At 44.1% G+C, this 20,846-nt stretch overlaps 1 protein-coding gene across 5 annotated transcripts in view; it reads left to right on the top strand.

The window, feature by feature from the left end:
* The window catches only part of slc12a2 (solute carrier family 12 member 2), a 102,190-nt gene that overhangs the window by 56,341 nt on the left and 25,003 nt on the right, over positions 1–20,846 (top strand). For all 5 annotated transcript variants that reach the window (XM_086135177.1, XM_086135178.1, XM_086135176.1 and 2 more), the window contains 9 exons: positions 7,035–7,119; positions 7,234–7,388; positions 7,491–7,598; positions 9,979–10,102; positions 10,884–10,985; positions 14,562–14,717; positions 16,397–16,496; positions 18,582–18,693; positions 18,950–19,090. In XM_086135177.1, coding sequence (XP_085991303.1) covers positions 7,035–7,119; positions 7,234–7,388; positions 7,491–7,598; positions 9,979–10,102; positions 10,884–10,985; positions 14,562–14,717; positions 16,397–16,496; positions 18,582–18,693; positions 18,950–19,090 — 1,083 coding nt within the window. The remainder of the gene's footprint in view (positions 1–7,034; positions 7,120–7,233; positions 7,389–7,490; positions 7,599–9,978; positions 10,103–10,883; positions 10,986–14,561; positions 14,718–16,396; positions 16,497–18,581; positions 18,694–18,949; positions 19,091–20,846) is intronic.

Genomic DNA, 20,846 nt, shown 5'->3' with positions numbered 1-20,846 from the left:
GTGGTGAGGTGAGCTGCCAGAGTAACGCAAGACTTCGATGTGACAGTGGGGCTGCATCAAGGATTGGCTCAGAGACATTTCTTATGTGATACGGTAATGGTCAGATTGCCAGATGAGGTCGGACTGGAGTCTCCGTGGACGATGATATTTGCGGATCATATTGTGTTTTGCCTCTCCGTGAGCCGTCACCTTACCGTGGTGGAGGGGTTTGTGTGTCCCAATGATCCTAGGAGCTAAGTTGTCTGGGGCTTTATGCCCCTGGCAGGGTCACCCATGGCAAACAGGTCCTAGGTGAGGGACCAGACAAAGCACGGCTCACAAAGCCCCTTATGATAGATAAAATCGATGGCACTCAGTTTCCCTTGCCCGGACGCGGGTCACCGGGGCCCCCCTCTGGAGCCAGGCCTGGAGGTGGGGCTCGTTGGCGAGCGCCTGGTGGCCGGGCCTACACCCATGGGGCCCGGCCGGGCTCAGCCCGAAGAGGCAACGTGGGTCCCCCTTCTCATGGTCTCACCACCCGTGGGAGGGGTCAAAGGGGTCGGGTGCAATGCGAGCTGGGCGGCAGCCAAAGGCGGGGACCCTGGCGGTCCGATCCTCGGCTGCAGAAGCTAGCTCTTGGGACATGGAATGTCACCTCTCTGGCAGGGAAGGAGCCCGAGCTGGTGTGTGAGGTAGAGAAGTTCCGACTGGATATAGTCGGACTTGCCTCCACACACAGCCTGGGTTCTGGTACTAGTTCTCTCGAGAGGGGTTGGACTCTCTTCCACTCTGGAGTTGCTCATGGTGAGAGGCGCAGAGCAGGTGTGGGCATACTCATTGCCCCCCGGCTCAGTGCCTGTACATTGGGGTTCACACCGGTAGACGAGAGGGTTGCTTCCCTCCGCCTTCGGGTGGGGGGACGGGTCCTGACTGTTGTTTGTGCATATGCACCAAACGGCAGCTCAGCATACCCACCCTTTTTGGAGTCCTTGGAGGGTGTGCTGGAGAGTACTCCTGCTGGGGACTCCCTTGTTCTGCTGGGGGACTTCGTATTGTGAGGGTTTGTTGGGAGCGTCTGGCGGAATCCCCTGTCAGAAGGAGTTTCAACTCCCACCTCCGACAGAGCTTTTCCCATGTTCCGGGGGAGACGGGGGACATTGAGTCCGAGTGGACCATGTTCCGTGCCTCTATTGTTGAGGCGGCCAATCTGAGTTGTGGCCGTAAGGTGGTTGGTGCCTGTCGTGGCGGCAACCCTCGTACTCGCTGGTGGACACCAGCAGTAAGGGATGCCGTCAAGCTGAAGAAGGAGTCCTATCGAGCCTTTATGGCCTGTGGGACCCCAGAGGCAGCTGACGGGTATCGACTGGCCAAGCGGAACGCAGCTTCGGTGGTCGCCGAGGCAAAAACCCGGGCATGGGAAGAGTTCGGTGAGGCCATGGAAGCCGACTTCCGGACGGCTTCGAGGAAATTCTGGTCCACCATCCGACGTCTCAGGAGGGGGAAGCAGTGCACCACTAACACTGTGTACAGTGGGGATGGGGCACTGCTGACTTCGACTCGGGACGTTGTGAACCGGTGGGCAGAGTACTTCGAAGACCTCCTCAACTCCACCAACACGTCTTCCTTGGAGGAAGCAGAGTCTGAGGACCCTGAGGTGGGCTCTCCGATCTCTGTGGTTGAAGTCACCGATGTGGTTAAAAAGCTCCTCGGTGGCAGGGCCCCAGGGGTGGATGAGATCCGCCCGGAGTTCCTCAAGGCTCTGGATGTTGTGGGGCTGTCCTGGTTGAGGGTCTGTCAGGAAGTCGAGCCTCAGATTGAGGAGGAGCAGTGTGGTTTTCGTCCCGGCCGTGGAACAGTGGACCAGCTCTACACCCTTAGCAGGGTCCTCGAGGGTATGTGGGAATTCGCCCAACCAGTCTACATGTGTTTTGTGGACTTGGAGAAGGCGTTTGACCGTGTCCCTCGGGGAGTTCTGTGGGGGGTGCTTCGTGGGTATGGGGTACCGAACCCCCTGATACGGGCTATTCGGTCACTATACCACCGATGTCAGAGTTTGGTTCGCATTGCCAGCAGTAAGTCGGAATCGTTTCCAGTGAGGGTAGGACTCCTGCCCTTTGTCGCCGATTCTGTTCATAATCTTTATGGACAGAATTTCTAGGCGCAGCCGAAGCGTTGAGGGCGTCCGTTTTGGTGGCCTCAGTATTGTATCCCTGCTTTTTGCAGATGATGTGGTGCTGTTGGCTCCTTCAAACGGGGCTCTCCAACTCTCACTGGAGCGTTTCGCAGCCGAGTGTGAAGCGGTTGGGATGAAAATCAGCACCTCCAAATCTGAAACCATGGTCCTCAGTCGGAAAAGGGTGGAGTGCCCCCTCCGGGTCGGGGGAGAGATCTTGCCCCAAGTGGAGGAGTTTAAGTATCTTGGGGTCTTGTTCACGAGTGAGGGCAGGAGGGAGCGAGAGATCGACAGGCGTGGTGAAGAAGGAGCTGAGCCAAAGGGCGAAGCTCTCAATTTACCGGTCGATCTACGTTCCAACCCTCATCTATGGTCACGAGCTATGGGTCGTGACCGAAAGAACGAGATCCCGGATACAAGCGGCCGAAATGAGTTTTCTCCGCAGGGTGTCCGGGCTCTCCCTTAGAGATAAGGTGAGAAGCTCGGTCATCCGGGAGGGGCTCAGAGTCGAGCCGCTTCTCCTCCACATCGAGAGGAGCCAGATGAGGTGGCTTGGGCATCTGATTCGGATGCCTCCTGAACGCCTCCCTGGTGAGGTGTTCCGGGCATGTCCCACCGGGAGGAGACCCCGAGGAAGACCCAGGACACGCTGCAGTGACTATGTCACCCAGCTGGCCTGGGAACGCCTCGGGATCCCCCGGGGAGAGCTGGAAGAAGTAGCTAGGGAGAGGGAAGTCTGGGCTTCCCTGCTAAAGCTGTTGCCCCCGCGACCCGGCCCCGGATAAGCGGTAGAAGATGGATGGATGGATGGATTGTGTTTTGCGGTGGAAGTACGGAGCAGGTGAAGAGAAACTCAAGTGGTAGTCGTAAATGATGGAAAGATGAGAAATGTTGGTAAGTCACAGCAAGAGGGAAAAGGAAGACTAAAGAGTAGACTCATGGATATGGTGAAGGAAGTCTTGCAGACAGCAAGAGTGAGAGAAGGAAATGCAGTGAAAATGGGGAGATGGTATGGAGAATGATAAGCTGTACAGCGTTAAGACGAAAGAAAAGAAGATATACAGGGAACCCCCCACCCCCCCAAAAAACTTTTCGAAGTCGAATAATTTTGGCAAATCTTGTTGAAGTATCGTTTTTCTCATAGTTTGGCTGGGGATGCGACTTCTACGCTGGAGCGACTTATGTGTGAAATTAACACATTCTCATCATTTCACGTTATTTTGACATTATACCGCAAGAGGGTGCTCTAGGTCTGTGTTGACACTTTCCACATTGGCGGTAACTGATAAAAACAACTATGAGTCTGACGTAAACGACGTAGAAGAGGAAGCTCTGTATCTTCTACCTCCGGAGTTGACGGAGTTTTTTTAAAGTGACACTGAGGATGAAGATTTCATTGGATTTAGGAGTGACACTGATGGTGTGGTAAACTTGTTAGCATGTTCTTTATGCTATAGTGATCTGAATAACTCTTAATATGTTACGTGAACAGACCAGGCATGTTCTCAGTTGGTTGTTTATGAGTCACGTAACGTGAGCATATTTTACACTTATTCAGCCTGTTATTCTATTTTTATTTTTATTTGCCTTTCAAGATGACATATCTGTTCTTGATGTTGGATTTTATCAAATGAATTCACCCCAAAATGCGACTTATACTCCTCCCCTCCATCCATTTTTCGATCCGCTTATCCTCACAAGGGTCGCGTGACGTGCTGGAGCCTGTCCCAGCTGTCTTCAGGCAGTAGGCCGGGTACACCCTGAACTGGTTGCCAGCCAATCGCAGGGCACACAGACAAACAACAATCGCACAGACACACTCACACCTAGGGACAATGTCGAGTGTTCCACTAACCTGCCATGCATATTTTTGGAATGTGGGAAGAAACCGGAGTACCAGGAGGAAACCCACGCAGGCACGTGGAGAACATGCAAACACCGCACATGAAGGCTGAAGCCGGAATCGAACCCTGCACACTGCACTGTGAGGTCGACGCGCAAACCAATAGACCACCGGGCCGCCCACTTATACTCCAGTGCGACTTTTTTTCCTTCTTTGTGTATTTTATTAGTGCTGTCAAGAGATTAAAAAAATTGTGAGATTAATTAATTCTGATCTGTGAATAATTGATCTAAATTAATTTTAATCTCATCTAAAAATGAGAAAAAAACGTGTATTTTTGTTTCAGATTCATTACATTATTGAGCGGAGGCAGATCAAAAGATTCACATCACCAAAAAGTGGTATAAAGTATTTTATTATTTTTAAACAGACTTGACCGGATGCAGTCCAATCCATTTACTTTCTTCTGTATTTGAAACTAATCCCAAAATCCTACCTGCAATCTTTAGTTTCGACCACCAGGGGGAATATCACTGTTTTGTTTTTGTAAATCTCCAAATAATTACAAAATAAAAATAAAAGAAAACACCAGGTCCATAAAAAATGCTTAGGTTAACATATCAAAAACAGTAAGAACACTTTTTTGAGCAAAAGTACCGTATTTTCCGCACTATAGGGCACACCAAAAAGTCTTCCTTTTTCTTAAAAGCTCACCGAGCGCCTTAAAATCCGGTGCGTCTTGTGTATGGTCATTACGGTAATACGTCGACTTCAAGATGGCTCCTTCCTGGAGACGTGCTACCAATGTTATAACTTGCTGTTGGTTCAGTGAACTGTGTCACTGCTTTATTAAATAAGTTTGTGTTGCAGCTCCGAAAAAAAGGATAGCTGTGGTGTTAATTTTTTAAAACGGTCTCAACAAATACAGGTACGTCTTAGTCAGTCTCCGTGCTTTCTTCCGTTCGACTCGAGAGGCGTTCAAGACTGCCACCAAAAAACGTAAACTAACGATTACTTCAATGAAACTACAAAAATTGAAAATAATACATCAAAACTGAAAAGCAAGCGAGGATATCACCAAATAAATTCTATCCCCCCCCCTACAGAATTTATATTGTGATTTCATCATTTGTGAATACACAACAAAGGAATAAATAACTACGACGACATCTTGATGTGTTATTTTGACCGCGAGAGTGGCTGCCTTTCCACCAGCTCCCATTTATTTTGTTCTTCTACTTCTTCCTCTCATAACTTTGCTGCTGTGAAGTGGGAATTTCTCCATTGTGAGACTATTAAAGGTTTTCTTATTTTATCTTATCTGAGTTGTGGTTGTGGGTTTTCTTTTTTAACGCAGACTTTATTAATGGTTTTCACAGTTTGAACAAATACAGGTACTGTACGTCTTTCTCCGTGCCTTCTCTTCCGTTCCACTCGAGAGGCGTTCATGGCCGCCTCCGAAAAACGTAAATTAATTCTTACTTCAATGAAACCACGAAGAAAATCAAGCGAGGAAATCACAAAATAAATTCTGTAGGGGGGATATAGAATTTATTTTGTGATTTCCTCGCTTGATTTTGTTTTGATGCATTATTTTCAATTTTCGTAGTTTCATTTAAGTACAGTAATAGTTAATTTACATTTTTCAGAGGCGGTCATGAATGCCTCTCAAGTTGAACGGACGCCTCTCGAATTAAATGGAAGGAGTGTAGCACCATCTAGTGGAGGCATTGAAGATTGCACCTTTTCATGCAAAGCATCAAATGTATGAAAAAAATTTACAAAATAGCCATTCATTGAAGGTGCGCCTCATAATACAGTGAGTATTTTAGTGCGGAAAATACGGTACTGAACACGGAACCTTCTTCAGATAAATAAAACAAACCCTTAAAAGCACAGTGCTGTAAGTTAGCACTTGAGAAATAACACTGTTCATCATGACAAAATAACGTCAACATCAACCACTTCTAATAGGCTACAGAGAGGCAGCTATGCTGACTTCATGCATGGTACGCGGGGTGTTCTCCTCGAGTTTAGTTTGGCGAAGAGCTTTGCTATGGCTCCCTCGATTGCTAATGCTTTCTGTGCTAACGTTAGCCGTGGCTGCATTCGCGACTGGATGCTTTGCATTGATATAGGAGGCTAAACATGAGCTGCTTCGGTGGTAAGCAAACTCCTTCTGACAAATTAGGCACAACACTCTACCTTTATCAATAGTGCCGTCAGGGCGTTTTTGGAATGTAAATTGTCCATTCATTGTGCCAAGAACTCTCACATTGCTCCTCCATTTTCACCTCTCCTCTCCTCACCGCTGCTGACTTAGCCCACCCAACTCCAATAGGAGCCAATAAGCTTATGCTAAACAAGCCCAAACATCATGACAGCCAATCAATGTCCGCTTCAGGCTGTGACTGACGGTTGTTTCCCTACCCTCAACAACTCGAACACAGGAAGCGAACATATAAAAAGGGATATTAGAAAAAGGCAACCCACCTACAGAAACAATCAAGTTTGAGATTAAAAATTAGATTAACACAATTAAAAAGCATAACATTAAATATGGCTGTGATTAATTAATCACAATTAACTCGAAAATTTGACACCTCTACATTATATAGCTGGTGTGACTTATAATCAGGAGCGACTTGTAGTCCGGAAAATACGGGAACAGAATTTTTTTCCAGAATATGCAGAAACCAATTAATATTTTATGTTTGTTCTTTTTTTTTAACTGTTCTTTGTTCCTTCCTCCCTGCGACCATCGATGAACTCATGCAAAAATCACTTCCGTACTAGATAATGTTATCAGAGACATGCCACGTGGTGCACACATTGAAGCCTTCGGTCCCAGAATAAACTTAGGATGCTCAACACGTGAAGCATTCAAGATCATTGAGCTGAGATTTTGTCGTTTTCAAGATCATTGCTTTTGTATTGATTTTGAGAACATCTTGTACTGCGTTTCGGAACGGATAATTTTTCATTTGTCTCTGTGATTGGTAATTTAATGCGTGTCTTTTTCTTGGATGCTTTTTCCAGGATCCACAGCTGGCCATTCCCAGAGGAACTCTTCTGGCCATATTGATCACTGGAATAGTGTATCTGGGAGTTGCTGTTTCTACAGGTACTTGGTACTTTGTATATCCTTTACAGACAGATGATAAGATTGCCTATTTTTTTTTTTTTTCATTTCAATAGTATCCAATTACTTTTGCGCGGTTGATACTTGCCACTCCAGGTTCATGTATCGTGAGGGATGCCAGTGGAAATGACACAGTCAGTTCTCAATTCCTGGTGAATTGCACTGATGCTTCCTGCAAATTTGGCTATGACTTTTCTTCTTGTAAGAGTGTCAAAGGTAGCTGTCGCTATGGCCTACACAATGATTATCAGGTATGAGGCGTTCTCAATCGTTACTATTACGATTATTTCCGAATCAAAATTAGTTGATTTATTAGGTGCACAACATAAAAAATCTTTTAACTATGTGTCCAGGTTATGAGCATGGTTTCGGGTTTTGGACCCATCATTACAGCTGGAATCTTTTCTGCCACCCTGTCCTCAGCACTGGCATCGTTGGTCAGTGCACCCAAAGTATTTCAGGTGAGCCATCTTGTGATTTTGTGGAAGACTTTGTCAGGATAATACCAGGACAACGTTAAACAAAAGACGACACACAGGGAAGATTGTCTTTGCAGTCGGCGGAAGCATGATTTCCTAGAGCAAACGACGGCAGTTCCTCCGCAATCACACTTAAAGTTCCTCGTGCTCCTCGTCGGACTTTTATTGTTTACATATGCAAAATACAAGAAAAACACTGCCCCCGATATTTGCACACCATGCCCCCAGTCCAGCCCTCGGCGGTGATTCGATTACTTTTGTCGAGCTTTGAACCACAGATACAGTCATCTCGTTACCTCTGCGTCCCGCGTCCGAGATGCATAATTTTCCCGCGGGACGCACATTTCCAAATAATGTGCGTTTTTGGGACGCAAGGAAATTTCTCAGTCAAAACAACAACAACAACAAAAAACTATGGCAGGCCTGAGAATTTCACGGTAACTCTCGTTACCCGTAGCGTGTCGATTCCGTGGCGTCATTTTGACGGTACCAAAAAATCGTTTAACCATAAAAGTCACCGCACACGAGTTGACTGTACGCCACCGAATCTCTCCTGAGTGATCAACGCGATTTCACTGTGCCTGTATGTGTGTTTGTGGTGTGGTGTGTGAGTGTGAGTGTGTTTCTTCTAATTTACTTTCGTTTTGTTTTGTTTTCAGTGTTGGGGATGGAGGGGGAGGGGACGGAACAGATAACGTTATGTGCGCATGCGGGTTGCTATTTTAGTCCGCAAACTGAGGAATCGCGCGGATGAAAGTTTGAGATGGCGGCGAAAAAAACTCACAAAGGTCTACTAATTACGACATTTAAGAAATGGGAATGCCAGTCTGATTTTTCGTATGAATCGTCCGAAGGGCGTATCACTAAACTCACCTGTGATATATGCACGAGAGCGAGATACGACGTGAGGCACGATTACGAGGCAAGCTGGTCATTAGGTCTATAGGCTAATCGCTATGAAAAATATGATGAAACAGTATTGGTTATTCTATAATTTACTGGTTGTAGCATGGTAACTTTATGAATAAAACATTTGTCACAAGGTGTAGTAATGCTAATGTTAACTGTTGGTTGAACTCATGATGACGTGTGTTAGATTCTTTCGTCAAATTGATCGTAGATTACACATGCATCGTCTTGGGAAGAGGATGTCAAGCCACATCAATACTTACCTGTATTAATGATTACCAGTAAATTAATCTTTGCAGTGTGAGATTGGAAAAAATACTCTGATTTTGTGGTATGCTGTATTCATGATGCCATATTTTGATCCATTAACTTTTTTGAATAAACCTGGAGTACACAGCTGCTGATTTAATGTTCATTGTTAATGCATAGTTTTCAAACATTTACCCTTGAAACATTGTACTTTTGAGTGTCAGAATTCTTGATTATGAATATCAGTCAAAATAGAAAAATGGGTTCCCATGATGAACGTTTACGGAACCCAAAATTAGTTACCGTGCTTTCCCATTGGGTAATCCGACGGAACCGAAAAACGGTGACCGTGAATTTCCGAAATCCTCAGGCCTGCTACTGAATTATTTACATTTTTTCAGCATTTGTTTATAATTGTATGTACAGGTATATGTTGTTGTTTGTGTTATTATCATATGCAATTGAATAAGTAGACCATTTCAGAATTTGAAATTTGGGACTCTCTAAATGCATAATGGGACTCATACTTTTCTGATCAGCGAGTCCCTGGGACTAGCTGGCGGTAAACTGTAAAATTATCACCCTTCATGTCTGGTCTGCCACGAATAAGCAAGTTGCGGATGACAAATGTTTGCCTGGGCGCGACACTTATTACCAGTTCCCAAACCGTCTTTTGATGTTCTAAAACACTTAGTTCCTCAACTGTTTACTCCCACTGCCAAGCTGAGTCTAGCCTCCTTACATCTGTTTGCACCCTTGCTTTAATGTGATTACTGTGGACTTTAAAAAGCCCACCGCCCGACACTCTTGCACACAGGCATACACTCCAGAACGTTTAGACATGTCCAAATTAAATGAAACTTTAAACATGATATTGTTTCACTCGTAGAGTTCTCTATCAGCCTTTTACAAAATTGAACCTGTGCCTCACCTTGGCAGAGTTGAGTGCAGTCCTCAAAGGCACCGTAGCCATGAATGGAGGTTGGTCAGGCATGGTCTGCAGCACACTCATTCCTCCACCCATAGCACTATGTTAGTTAAGGAATTGAATACAGACCCTTTGGTTACAAGGCGCATTTTTGGCCACACGCCATAGTGTAGATATGTCCCGAAACAAGTAAACAAGTCAAGTTAAAATAGGCTCACAGTTATAAGAAACATGCTGTACTGTATATATTAACAACACGATTATGTTTTTTTACAGGCTTTATGTAAAGACAACATTTACCCTGGCCTTGGAATGTTTGCCAAAGGTTATGGCAAGAACAATGAGCCTCTCCGGGGCTACATCCTGACCTTTGTGATCGCTCTTGTGTTCATCCTAATTGGTAAGGTAGCTGCTAGATTACAGATGCAATAGTGCAAAATAATTAGCGATCCAAAAGTATTACTCTTATAGATTTATCTTAGATAAACATTTGAGTTTGAGGAAATCAGAGAGAGTTTCTGGTTGTCCTGTTTGTTGTCTGTGATACAAATCTCACATAAGTTTGATAATTAGATAATTAGGCTGATCCTAGTTTAAAAAAAAAAAATCAGCAAGAAGGCATTTTATGGCTGCTGGTGTCTCCGAAGTCCCAAGAACCTCTCTCCAGGATATTCCAAAGCTTTTCAGTCATTTATAAAGCTATAAATACCACATGGATGGGTTATTGGGAGATGGTCATGCTGTTCCATCAAGGCTGCATCGTTGGCAAGGAGGTGGTGGAGTCATGTTTTGGGCTGAAATATTGAGAAGTGAAATGATAAATCTCTTTAGTGTAGATGTATTGAAGGTGTCAAAACTGTTATGTTCCTCCTCGGGTAAAGAAAAAAAGAGGAAAAATAACATGCCTTCCACAGTAAAGTGATTCTCAATCACGATGAAGCACCATCCCACACTTCAAAATATGAACAAAAACAGCATCTACTTCACCATTCTGGACTCATTGTAATTGTCCCCTATTAGAATAAACATGGCCTTGAACATAGTCCTGATGATTGAGGGTATATATTAGGGTGATACTATTCAAATCCACATTTTTCCATACAAGTTTATTCGAGGAACAGAGAAAGTGTAATCCTGTATTTAAGCATGTGAACAACTGGTCATTTATCTTTTCTTTGCAGCTGAGCTGAACATCATTGCCCCGATCATCTCTAACTTTTTCTTGGCCTCCTATGCATTGATCAACTTTTCCGTGTTCCATGCCTCATTGGCTAACTCACCAGGTAAGTTATAGGAAGATAGGTGAATTACTGTAAAAGTAACCTATTCGGGCTGGTAGGAGTCAGAAAATTAATTCAACATTTGAGTGGGCACAATCCAATCGATTTATTTTTCCTCAAAGGCATTACGTGAGCACATTCTAAAATGTTTGCAGGAAACATCTGACTAGAAATTTTGGAGACAAAGCTAATGAGGCCGAATTGAAATGATTTGGACATGTGAAAAGGAGGGGCAGTGGATATATCGGCAGAATGATGCTCCCGGTAGGGCATAGGTGTCAAACTCAGGTCCTGGAGGGCCGCTGTCCTGCATGTTTTCCAAGTCTCCCTGTTGCAACACACCTGATTCAAATGAACAGGTTCAATGTCAGGCTTCCGCAGAGCTTGCTGATTATCTGATCATTTGAATCAGGTGTGCTGCAACAGGGAGACTTGGAAAACATGCAGGACAGCGGCCCTCCAGGACCTGAGTTTGACACCTATGCGGTAGGAGGCAAAGAGGTGATTTATGGATGTGGTGAAGGGAGATAGCTGAGTTGTTGTTTGAGCAGAAAGTGCAGAGGACAAGGTGAGGTCTATAATGATTTGCTGTGGTGACTTCTGGATACGGTAAAGCCAAAAGGGAAAGAAGAAAAAGCCCCCCACCCAAAAAAAAGAAAATGAATCAGCGTATGCCACCCAGAATTTTTTTTTTAATGTTACAGTATGCCTGAAATTACCAACTCATTTTAAATTCAGTGTGCTTACTCGTGAAGAAGACTAAGATGATGACAATTTAGTCGCGTACTGGATCAACAAGCTTATTTTGAAATAGAATTAAAACAACATGGTAGGTTTCACATATGCTGCAGTATAGCATGGAAATATGCTATAAGAGGGAATATGATAATGACGTTGATATGTAGAGTACGACAGAAATCATTGATAAATCTTACTATTTCGAAAATACCTCATTCTTTTCAAAATAAGATTTTTGGTTGGTTTGTTCTAAAAAAAATCAATCTCAAAAAATATTTGTTCACATTTGAAATCTGCAATATAGTGAGGGCTACTATATAGATCAGGGGTGCCCATTACGTCGATCGCGATCGACCAGTAGATCAAGGACTGGTCTCAAGTCGATCCGAGGTGGAGAGGAGAAAAAAAACAACAAAAAAACATTTGTGTCTCTGTGCATGTTAGTAATGTATTTTTTGTGTTAATGCACACTGCACCCTAATCATTCTATCGGTCTCACTTTCACAAAAAGTATTTTAAAAAGAAAAGAAAATAGAGCAGGTTATCTTTAACCGTGTGACTGTGTCACCGGAAGTTGTTAGCGCTCGGCAGTCTGCAATTGCAGCTTGTGATCCGAGTTGTTGCGCTATATCTTTTATCGTTATCATTATTCTCATTCAGAGTTTGTTTTGTACAATTCACAGAGGGGACGGGCAAAGAATGGGAATCTGTAGGGCCGAGAGAAAACGGTACACGTGAGCTACGATAGTTAACAGGCTGCAAAGGTGCATCGTGTGCCTCAGCGTCAGGCTATTGCTCATCATGGCATGCATGCGCGTGTGCGTGCGTATGCGCGCATGCGTGCGTATGCGTGCGTGCGTGCGCGGTAACGGGTCGATCGCGGGAGGTTGGTTGATCGAAAAGTAGATCTTCAGTCAAAACGATTTGGGCACCCCTGGTATAGATAATAGTACCGTACCTCAGTCATGTTCAGAATGCTGAGATTTGGGTGGGGATGTGCACGGAACACCTCTCCATGAAGGTGTCCAGGAGCTAGATGCCGGAGCCAACTCAACGGGCCCTTCTCAATGTGGAGGAGCAGCAGCAGCTCTACTTTTTGCCCCTCCTGGATGACTGAGCCTCTCACCCTATTTGTAAGGGAGAGTCTGCACACCCTGAGGAGGGAACTCATTTCAGCCACTTGAAATCAGTTATCTCATTCTTTCGGTCTGGTTATCCCAGTGGGCTGCATCCGGGTGAGGGAATAATATTTTCTCAGGTGAATATTTTATTTGTCATAAAGAGTTGTGAGCTGTGCGGGTTTTTTTTTTTTTGTTGTTTTTGTTTTGGAGGTGGGGTACCGTTTACCCTATGTGACCTTATGCCCCACGACAATTTATGGGACACTCTCAGGTAAATGGCTTAAACGGGAGAAATGAAGTATTATTAACAAAGACTTGGTATTTTAAATACCGTACTGATAATTAAATAATGGAACTCCTCAAAGCACAAAAATCAAGCAGCAAACAATATGTGCTGTCAGTTATGCCCTATTATGTTAGTACGACTGTCCCTTATATCTCACGATGCCATTGATCAAGTGGTTAGCTGCATCTTAATACAACAAAATCACAAACAAAGCTGGTCTAAAATGAATACAGCATTACAGTCGTGGAGGTTTTTGTCATAGCGACTGCTTCTTTAAACAGCACTGTCTAGTGAGTTTTCATTGTTTTATTTTCTTGTTTCACACTCAAATAAGTTCAAAGAACGGAATACAAATATCATCGCTATGTCAAATCTATGATATTTGCTAAATAAAATATAACTAAAAGAAAAAATTGCAAAATCCTTGAATACATCCCAAATTGCTTGGGGTATACAGTAGACCTTTCAGCATGTCCTTAATAGATTTTGATGCTGTAGAAACATCAAGAAGCAGCTTGAAAACTGCACTGTACGCTTATGATTTATTTATAGACACTTACAAGAAAGAAAGGTGTGTACGTTATTTTTCATGATATGCTCTGATTTACTGCAATGTTTCTTTTTTTGTACATATTGAATTCTCTTTTCTCCTTTAACCCCAGAGCGCTAGCTGTGCTCCAGGTACAGATTCTCTGTCTTGCGTCTAATTCCACCAAGCAGATGATGTATTTATTTACCTGGACATAAATGGTACATGGCTCAATTTGAGGCTTACAATTTTGTAAATATTGAGGAAATAGACTAACTGTCTGACAAGATCTTGCCACCTCTCTAAAAGCAATTTGAAAATAAAGTTTTAGTCTACCAATTACCAATCTCACTCAGGGGAAATCCTTACATAATGCTGAGTGAAGTAGCATGGTCAATGTACCCTTTGTGTTGTGGTTGTAGTCATTGTGTAACAATGCAGTATCTCTGTGTCCCATCACTAAAATCCTACTACTTCAGTTTTTGTGGAATTCCTACGATGAGTGAGTAAATATGGTCCTAAATAGCAGGTGTAACTTTATGATCTCATGCGTAACACTGATACCTCATTCTTTAACCCAATACATTCAACATCAAGATGCTCTCTCTCTCCATGCTCTTTGTAACTTGTTTGTAGTTCATGAGTATAATTCATAAAGAAAAGAAAAGAAGGAAAAAAACAAGGTTTCTTATGCTGTATCCCCTTTTTGTCTTGAAAACTGCTCAAATTGTTTCCTCGTTGGTGTATTTGACAAACCTACTTGAGTTTAACATCTAATAATTTGTTTCATCATTCTAACAGAAGTATTAGTTTTGCAGAGGTTTAGATATGGATATGACAGTGGTAGTTTTAATATTTTTTCGCATCTTTGTTCTGAATTGTGACTTGTGTCATTGATATCACAGGGTGGCGTCCCAGCTTCAAATACTACAACATGTGGGTTTCGCTTGCTGGAGCTGTACTGTGCTGTGTGGTAATGTTTGTCATCAACTGGTGGGCTGCTCTCTTCACCAACGTCATTGTTCTGGCACTCTATATTTACGTCAGCTATAAAAAGCCAGGTAAATGTGTCATCTTTAAAATTATCTTAATTTTATTTCCCTGTGTATCCCAACGATTCCCGACCTACCATTTGAGAAACACCATCTTAAATCACATCTGGTTTGGTTGCATAGGTTTAAAATTGCTGTTATTGTATTTATATGATGCACTTTTTGGTGAGACATATTTGAGAGAGCGGAAAGAAAAATTATATGAACCCTTGGAATTTATTAAATGTTCGCATAAATCGATCATAAAATGGAGTGTGAGCTGTATCTAAATCACAAGAATAAGTCAACAGAGCTCGCCTAAACAAACATCACACAAACAATTATGTTTTCATATTTTTTTTTGAAGTAAACATTCACAGCACAGGGAGGAAAAAGTAAGTGAACCTTTTGGATTTGAAAACTTCTTCTCCATCGTGTGAGTGTTTACAATACTTGTTATACTCTTAAAAAATATGAAAATACAATATTCTCTTGGAAGGAATCATACTTGCGTTATCCAACCTTTCCTTGTAACAAAATTTCCTTATGTGGGAACCGACTATGGTACATGTCCTTTATGAACATGCAAGTATGTTAACAAAATTCATGTGAAACAACACAAGCAATAAAATACAAAAATATATGGTTAAAAAAACTGTATAACACAAAAACTGCACCATACAGTACAGGTATATGAACAAAATACAGCATAACAAGATGGGTCTCAAAATTAGGACTATTAGCTACAAAATGAGACTAGTAATAGACTTAGTGGCTATTCCTTCCACTCACTTCCCTGTCTCTGACTTTACCTCCCCTCGATCAGCACACAAGACAGCATTGCTCAGCTGATGTCAGGCAACGAACTTTTTAAGCCAGGCACAGGACGCGTCGAAGTCCTCTATGCCCATAGTTGGCACTAAATAGCGGCGCGGACATAGTTACTATTCCGTAGTATGGAGTGGGACTTGCTTGAGTTTGTGCTACTGCGGGCTTCCGAGTTCCAGGTACCGGAACCTCTGTTGTCATGATTCAATCGTTAATGTAATATCGTAGTCAAAATTTTAATGCATAGGTTTTTATTTTTCGGTTTGATAGAAGTCTGTAGGTGGGAATACTTATTATATCTAATTGTTGAATGGTACTGGTATAAGAAGAGTATTTGTGTGATTCACATTAAGACCACAGTTTATGAACAATTTATGCAAAAATTAATCTGGCATTGTATTCAGTTAAATTTAAGGCCCAGAAGTTTATATGCTGATGGAAAAACACATTCAACTTAAAGAAAAGGTGTTTCACATGATCGTGGTGAATTGCATACTCACTTTTAGCTTTAATCGGATGAATAATTCTACCGTAGTTATTCAAGCTCCTAATGTTGCAGAATATTAAGGTACGCTTTATGGTCTTGATCCTCACTGACACATAACACTTCGTCCAAAAACTGGAGTTGATACAAGTCCTCATGTGATACATCACTGTCACGCTGCAGTGTGCCCTTGCAACCTCTACATATGTAACACAGGGTTTATGACTTGGAACACACCTGTGTGCACAGTTTGACATGCAGCTATACATACATACAAGACTTTCTTATTGCCTGTAACGCCACACGTGGCAGATGCCCTGTGGTTCAGCAGAGTGACCCACAAACACACTTCCTAATTCCAATATGTGTTTCTGTCTGCATACTTTCTCTCGTCCAGATGTAAACTGGGGCTCATCGACCCAGGCTTTGACCTACCATCAGGCTCTCACCCACACTTTACACCTCAGTGGAGTGGAAGACCACATTAAGAATTTCAGGTATAAAAGACAAGTAAGCACTCGTTTACCGGTCATTGAAATTATGTGGATCATCTTTGTGTTATGGTTAGATGAAGTTATCGGAAGCTGAGTGGTTATTTTACCATCTACAGATCAGATGGAAACTAATAAGCAGTATAAAAGGAATCAAATAGTGTCTTAAGGATGGTTTGTGTGCTCTCAGGGTTCATTCTCATGTCCTCTCACCACCTATCCATAATCCCGAAGAGATTAACATATTTGCTTTGATTGCGCTAATCTGCTTTAGGTAATCACCCCGACCCACCAATACTGCCAACCTCACTATCATCATCATTCTCTTCCGCTTTGAAGTTGGATAATGTGGGTAGCAGTTTACTCGGGGAAGCCGTCCCTCTCCGTATCCACTTAGTCCAGCGCCACCTAGTCGATCCCGAGGTGTCCCCAAACCAGCTTCAAGACATAGTCTCTCCAGTGTGTCTTGGGTCATCCTTGGGCCCTCCTCTCAATGGGACATGCCCTGAACACCACACCACACCTTATCGCTAAGGAAGAGCCCGGACACCCTGCGGAGGAAACTCATTTCGTCCGCTTCCATCTGAGAGTAGGAACGTATGTCTCACAGGCCAAAAAGGCCTTATATGGCTCCTCCAGTCTGACGGCATCACTGACCGCAGGTGTCCACCCGTGGGTTCGGTGATTACATTGACCACATTACGACCACAGCTCTGATCGGCCACCTTGACATTGTAGGTGTGGAATATGGTCCACTTGGACCCTGCCTCCCTCAGGAAATGAGAGAAGTTCTGCCAGAAGTGGGAGTCAAAACTGTTTCTGACAGGGGATTCTGCCAGATGTTCCCAGCAAACCCTCACCATGTGTTTGGGTCTGCCAGGTCAGACAGGCATCTTCCTCCGCCATCAGATATAACAGATGACCAAGTGGTTGACAGCTCTGGACCTCTCTTCACCTGAATGTCCAAAACAAACAAAGATCAAACTGCTGCCTTGGGTGTCCTGCTGCCAAGTGCACATGTGGTCAACCTTATGCTTGAACATGGTGTTCGTTATGGACAATCTGTGATGAGCACAAAAGTCCAGTAACAGAACACCATTTGGGTTCTGGTCAGAGGCGCCTCCAAACCAAGCCGTTCTAGGTCTCAACGTCATTGCCTAGATGAGCATTGAAGTCCCCCAGCAGAACAAGAGAGTTCCAAAGGGGAGTGCTCTCAGCACACTTGCAAGGCCTCAAAAAAGGGTGGATACTCACTCAGAGGTGCTGTTAGGTGCATAGGCACATGCAACAGTCACGATCCGTTCCCCCACTGGAAGGTGGAGGGAGGCTACCCACTCGTCCACCGTGGTGAGCCCAATGGGTGCAGGCCCGGCCACCAGGTGCTCACCAACAGGCCCCACCTCCAGCCCTAGCTCCAGAGGGGGACCCTGGTTACCCGCGTCTGGACAAGGGAAAACAAAGTTAATTTATACTTATCTTTATTAGGGAGCGGCCTAGTGGTTAGCGCATCGGCCTCACAGTACGGAGGTACCGGGTTCAATTCCAGCTCCGGCCTCCCTGTGTGGAGTTTGCATGTTCTCCCCAGGCCTGCGTGGGTTTTCTCCGGGTACTACGGTTTCCTCCCACATTCAAAAAACATGCATGGCAGGCTGATTGAGCACTTTTAATTGTCCCTAGTTGTGAGTGTGAGCATGGATGGTTGTTCGTCTGTGTGTGCCCTGCGAATGACTGGCAACCGGTTCAGGGTGTCCCCCGCATACTGCCCGAAAACAGCTGGGATAGGCTCCAGCATGCCCTACCACCCTTGTGAGTATAAGCGGATCGGAAAATGGATGGATGGAAGGATGGCATTACAAGGATCATAGGAATCATGTTTTGTCTGGTCCCTCACTTCAGACCTATTAGCCATGGGTGACCCTGCCAGGGCCATGAAGCCCCAGACCATTTAGCTCCTCGGTTCGTTGGGACATACAAACCCATCCACCATGGTAACGTGACGGCTCTCAGAGGGATCCTAAGACCAGACCACAGAAAAATAAAAACTGTTTTCTTCAGCAATTATGTACTGTACATTTTTGCTTTTTATTGTAGACCCCAGTGTCTGGTGATGACTGGTTACCCTAATTCCCGTCCAGCCCTATTGGACCTGGTCCACAGCTTTACCAAGAATGTTGGTCTGATGATCTGTGGTCATGTTCGCACGGTGAGCAAATTCTTCTTTCTGGCAGAAAATTTCAAGCAGTAGTATCGTATGTTATTAGTGTGATGCATTTGCAACAGTATTGGATACACCTCACCCATTAAATAAAGACAAAAATGTGAAAATAATAATATGCTGCTGTCATTTATATAAATGAACATAGCCAATTAAGTATGTTTTATTCTTATTATTATTACTACTACTATTGCTTCATTTATTTACATTACTGTGTACCATACGTGTCTGTGCCACCTTCCAGGGTTACAGAAGGCCAAACTTTAAAGATCTGGCAACAGACCAGTCCCGGTATCAGCGTTGGCTGCTGAAGAATGAAACAAAGGCTTTCTATACGCCAGTGTTTGCAGAAGACATGAGGCAGGGAACCCAGTACCTCCTTCAGGTAGGAAGACATGGCTTCTGTCATAAAGTGGCAATTGCTGAATCGCTTCTGATGAAATGAGCACATGTAGTAGGTTTGGGTGACTTAAGGGGTGTTCACACGGCAAGATTTGGTCCGGTGCTACACCGGGGCTGCCCCAGTAGAGCGTTCACACGTGCAAATTAGCTCCGGCGTAGCCCCGGAAAACAGCTTACACCGGACCAAATTTGATCCACCTCAGGGAGGTGGTTTAAAGATTTGCTCCAGAGCAAATGCTTGTTAGCGAAGCAGCACCGATGTAAATCTGCACGTGTGAATGCAACTGGGTTAAATTTGCTCCAGAGCAAATGCTTGTGAAGAGTTTACGTACGGCGAGAATGCGTTGCTTTCGCGCTCTGTCGGACTTCCGTCATGTTTGTTTAATAACGACACAAGACTTGGCTGGTAACATCTTTCCTTTTGTAGGAGACTGGACTGTCTCGGAGTTGTTTGTGTAGTTTGTTCCTTTGTTGTGTGTCCACACCCCCCCCCCCCCCCCCATATAATTTATTTTGTGATTTCCTCTCTTGATTTTCTGTTTGGCGCATTACGTTTTTGCTTTTCTGAGTGTCATTGAAGTCATCGTTGATTTACGTTTTCGGGGGCGGTCACTCTCGAGCAGAAGGCACGGAGACCGAGAAGGAGAAGGACGTGCCTGTCCAGTAGTCGCTTGAGTTGTGTATACGTTTTAAAAAGAACCAACACGACAGCTCATTTGTTTTCTGCCGTTTTGCTCCACTGCAGAAACTGCCGTGTGAACGCAAGTGGGGCTGCGCCGACGCTGTGCCGGTGCAGACACGCTCAGCGGCTTTGTACGTGTGAACGCTCCACACAATTTGCTGCGGTGCAAAATATATCACAACAAAATACATCGATGCAGCGCTGAAGCAAATGTGTGCCGTGTGAACACCCCTTTATTCTTTCCCTTGGCTGCATCGGTTTGTCCCCATTTATTGCCACCCAAAAGATCAAGACAGCTGAGAGGGTGAAAGAGTTTTGCGCTAGAACTCAGCAGTACTAACTTGATCTCAGTTTTTGCCGACGTTATCAACACCTGTATTATGCATAATAACCCTTGATCAAGAAACCTGGTCTTGATCCAGATGTGCTGTCCAGTTTCAGGCCCATTTCCAAACTGCCTTTCATTTCAAAAATTCTGGAAAAAGTGGTGCACATGCAGTTGAAATTTTTCTTGGATGAACATAACATCTTGGAGGTCTTCCAGTCAGGTTTCAAGACAATGCATAGCACGGAGTCAGCCCTGTTACGCGTTTCTAATGTCATCCTCCTGGCAAATGACACTGGAGACCACGTGTGTCTAGTTTTATTGGACTTAACTGCAGCATTTGATACAGTGGATCACAGTATTCTGCTGACTCGTTTGCAGCACTTGGTGGGCATTGGCGGTAGTGCTCTTGAGTGGTTTAGGTCCTATTTAGCTGACAGAACCTTTTGTGTCAGCCTTGGCTGCTCTGAGTCACGCACTGCTCCCCTGTCATATGGTGTTCCACAGGGCTCAATTCTGGGGCCTCTGCTGTTCTCGCTGTATCTGCTCCCATTGGGTTCCATCTTAAGGAAACATGGTATTCCCTTCCACTGCTATGCACATGACTGCCAGATTTATGTCCCACTAAGCAAAAAAGACGCCTTCTCGTTAAGGCCACTTCGATCCTGCCTGGAAGAAATCAAAACCTGGATGGCACAAAATTTCTTGAATTTCAATGAAAAGAAGACAGAG

The sequence above is a fragment of the Hippocampus guttulatus genome, chromosome 17 (assembly GCF_054856545.1).
Source record: "Hippocampus guttulatus isolate MCC_2025c chromosome 17, RoL_Hgut_1.0, whole genome shotgun sequence".
NCBI lineage: Eukaryota > Metazoa > Chordata > Actinopteri > Syngnathiformes > Syngnathidae > Hippocampus > Hippocampus guttulatus.
This window is presented reverse-complemented; position numbering and strand designations above follow the sequence as displayed.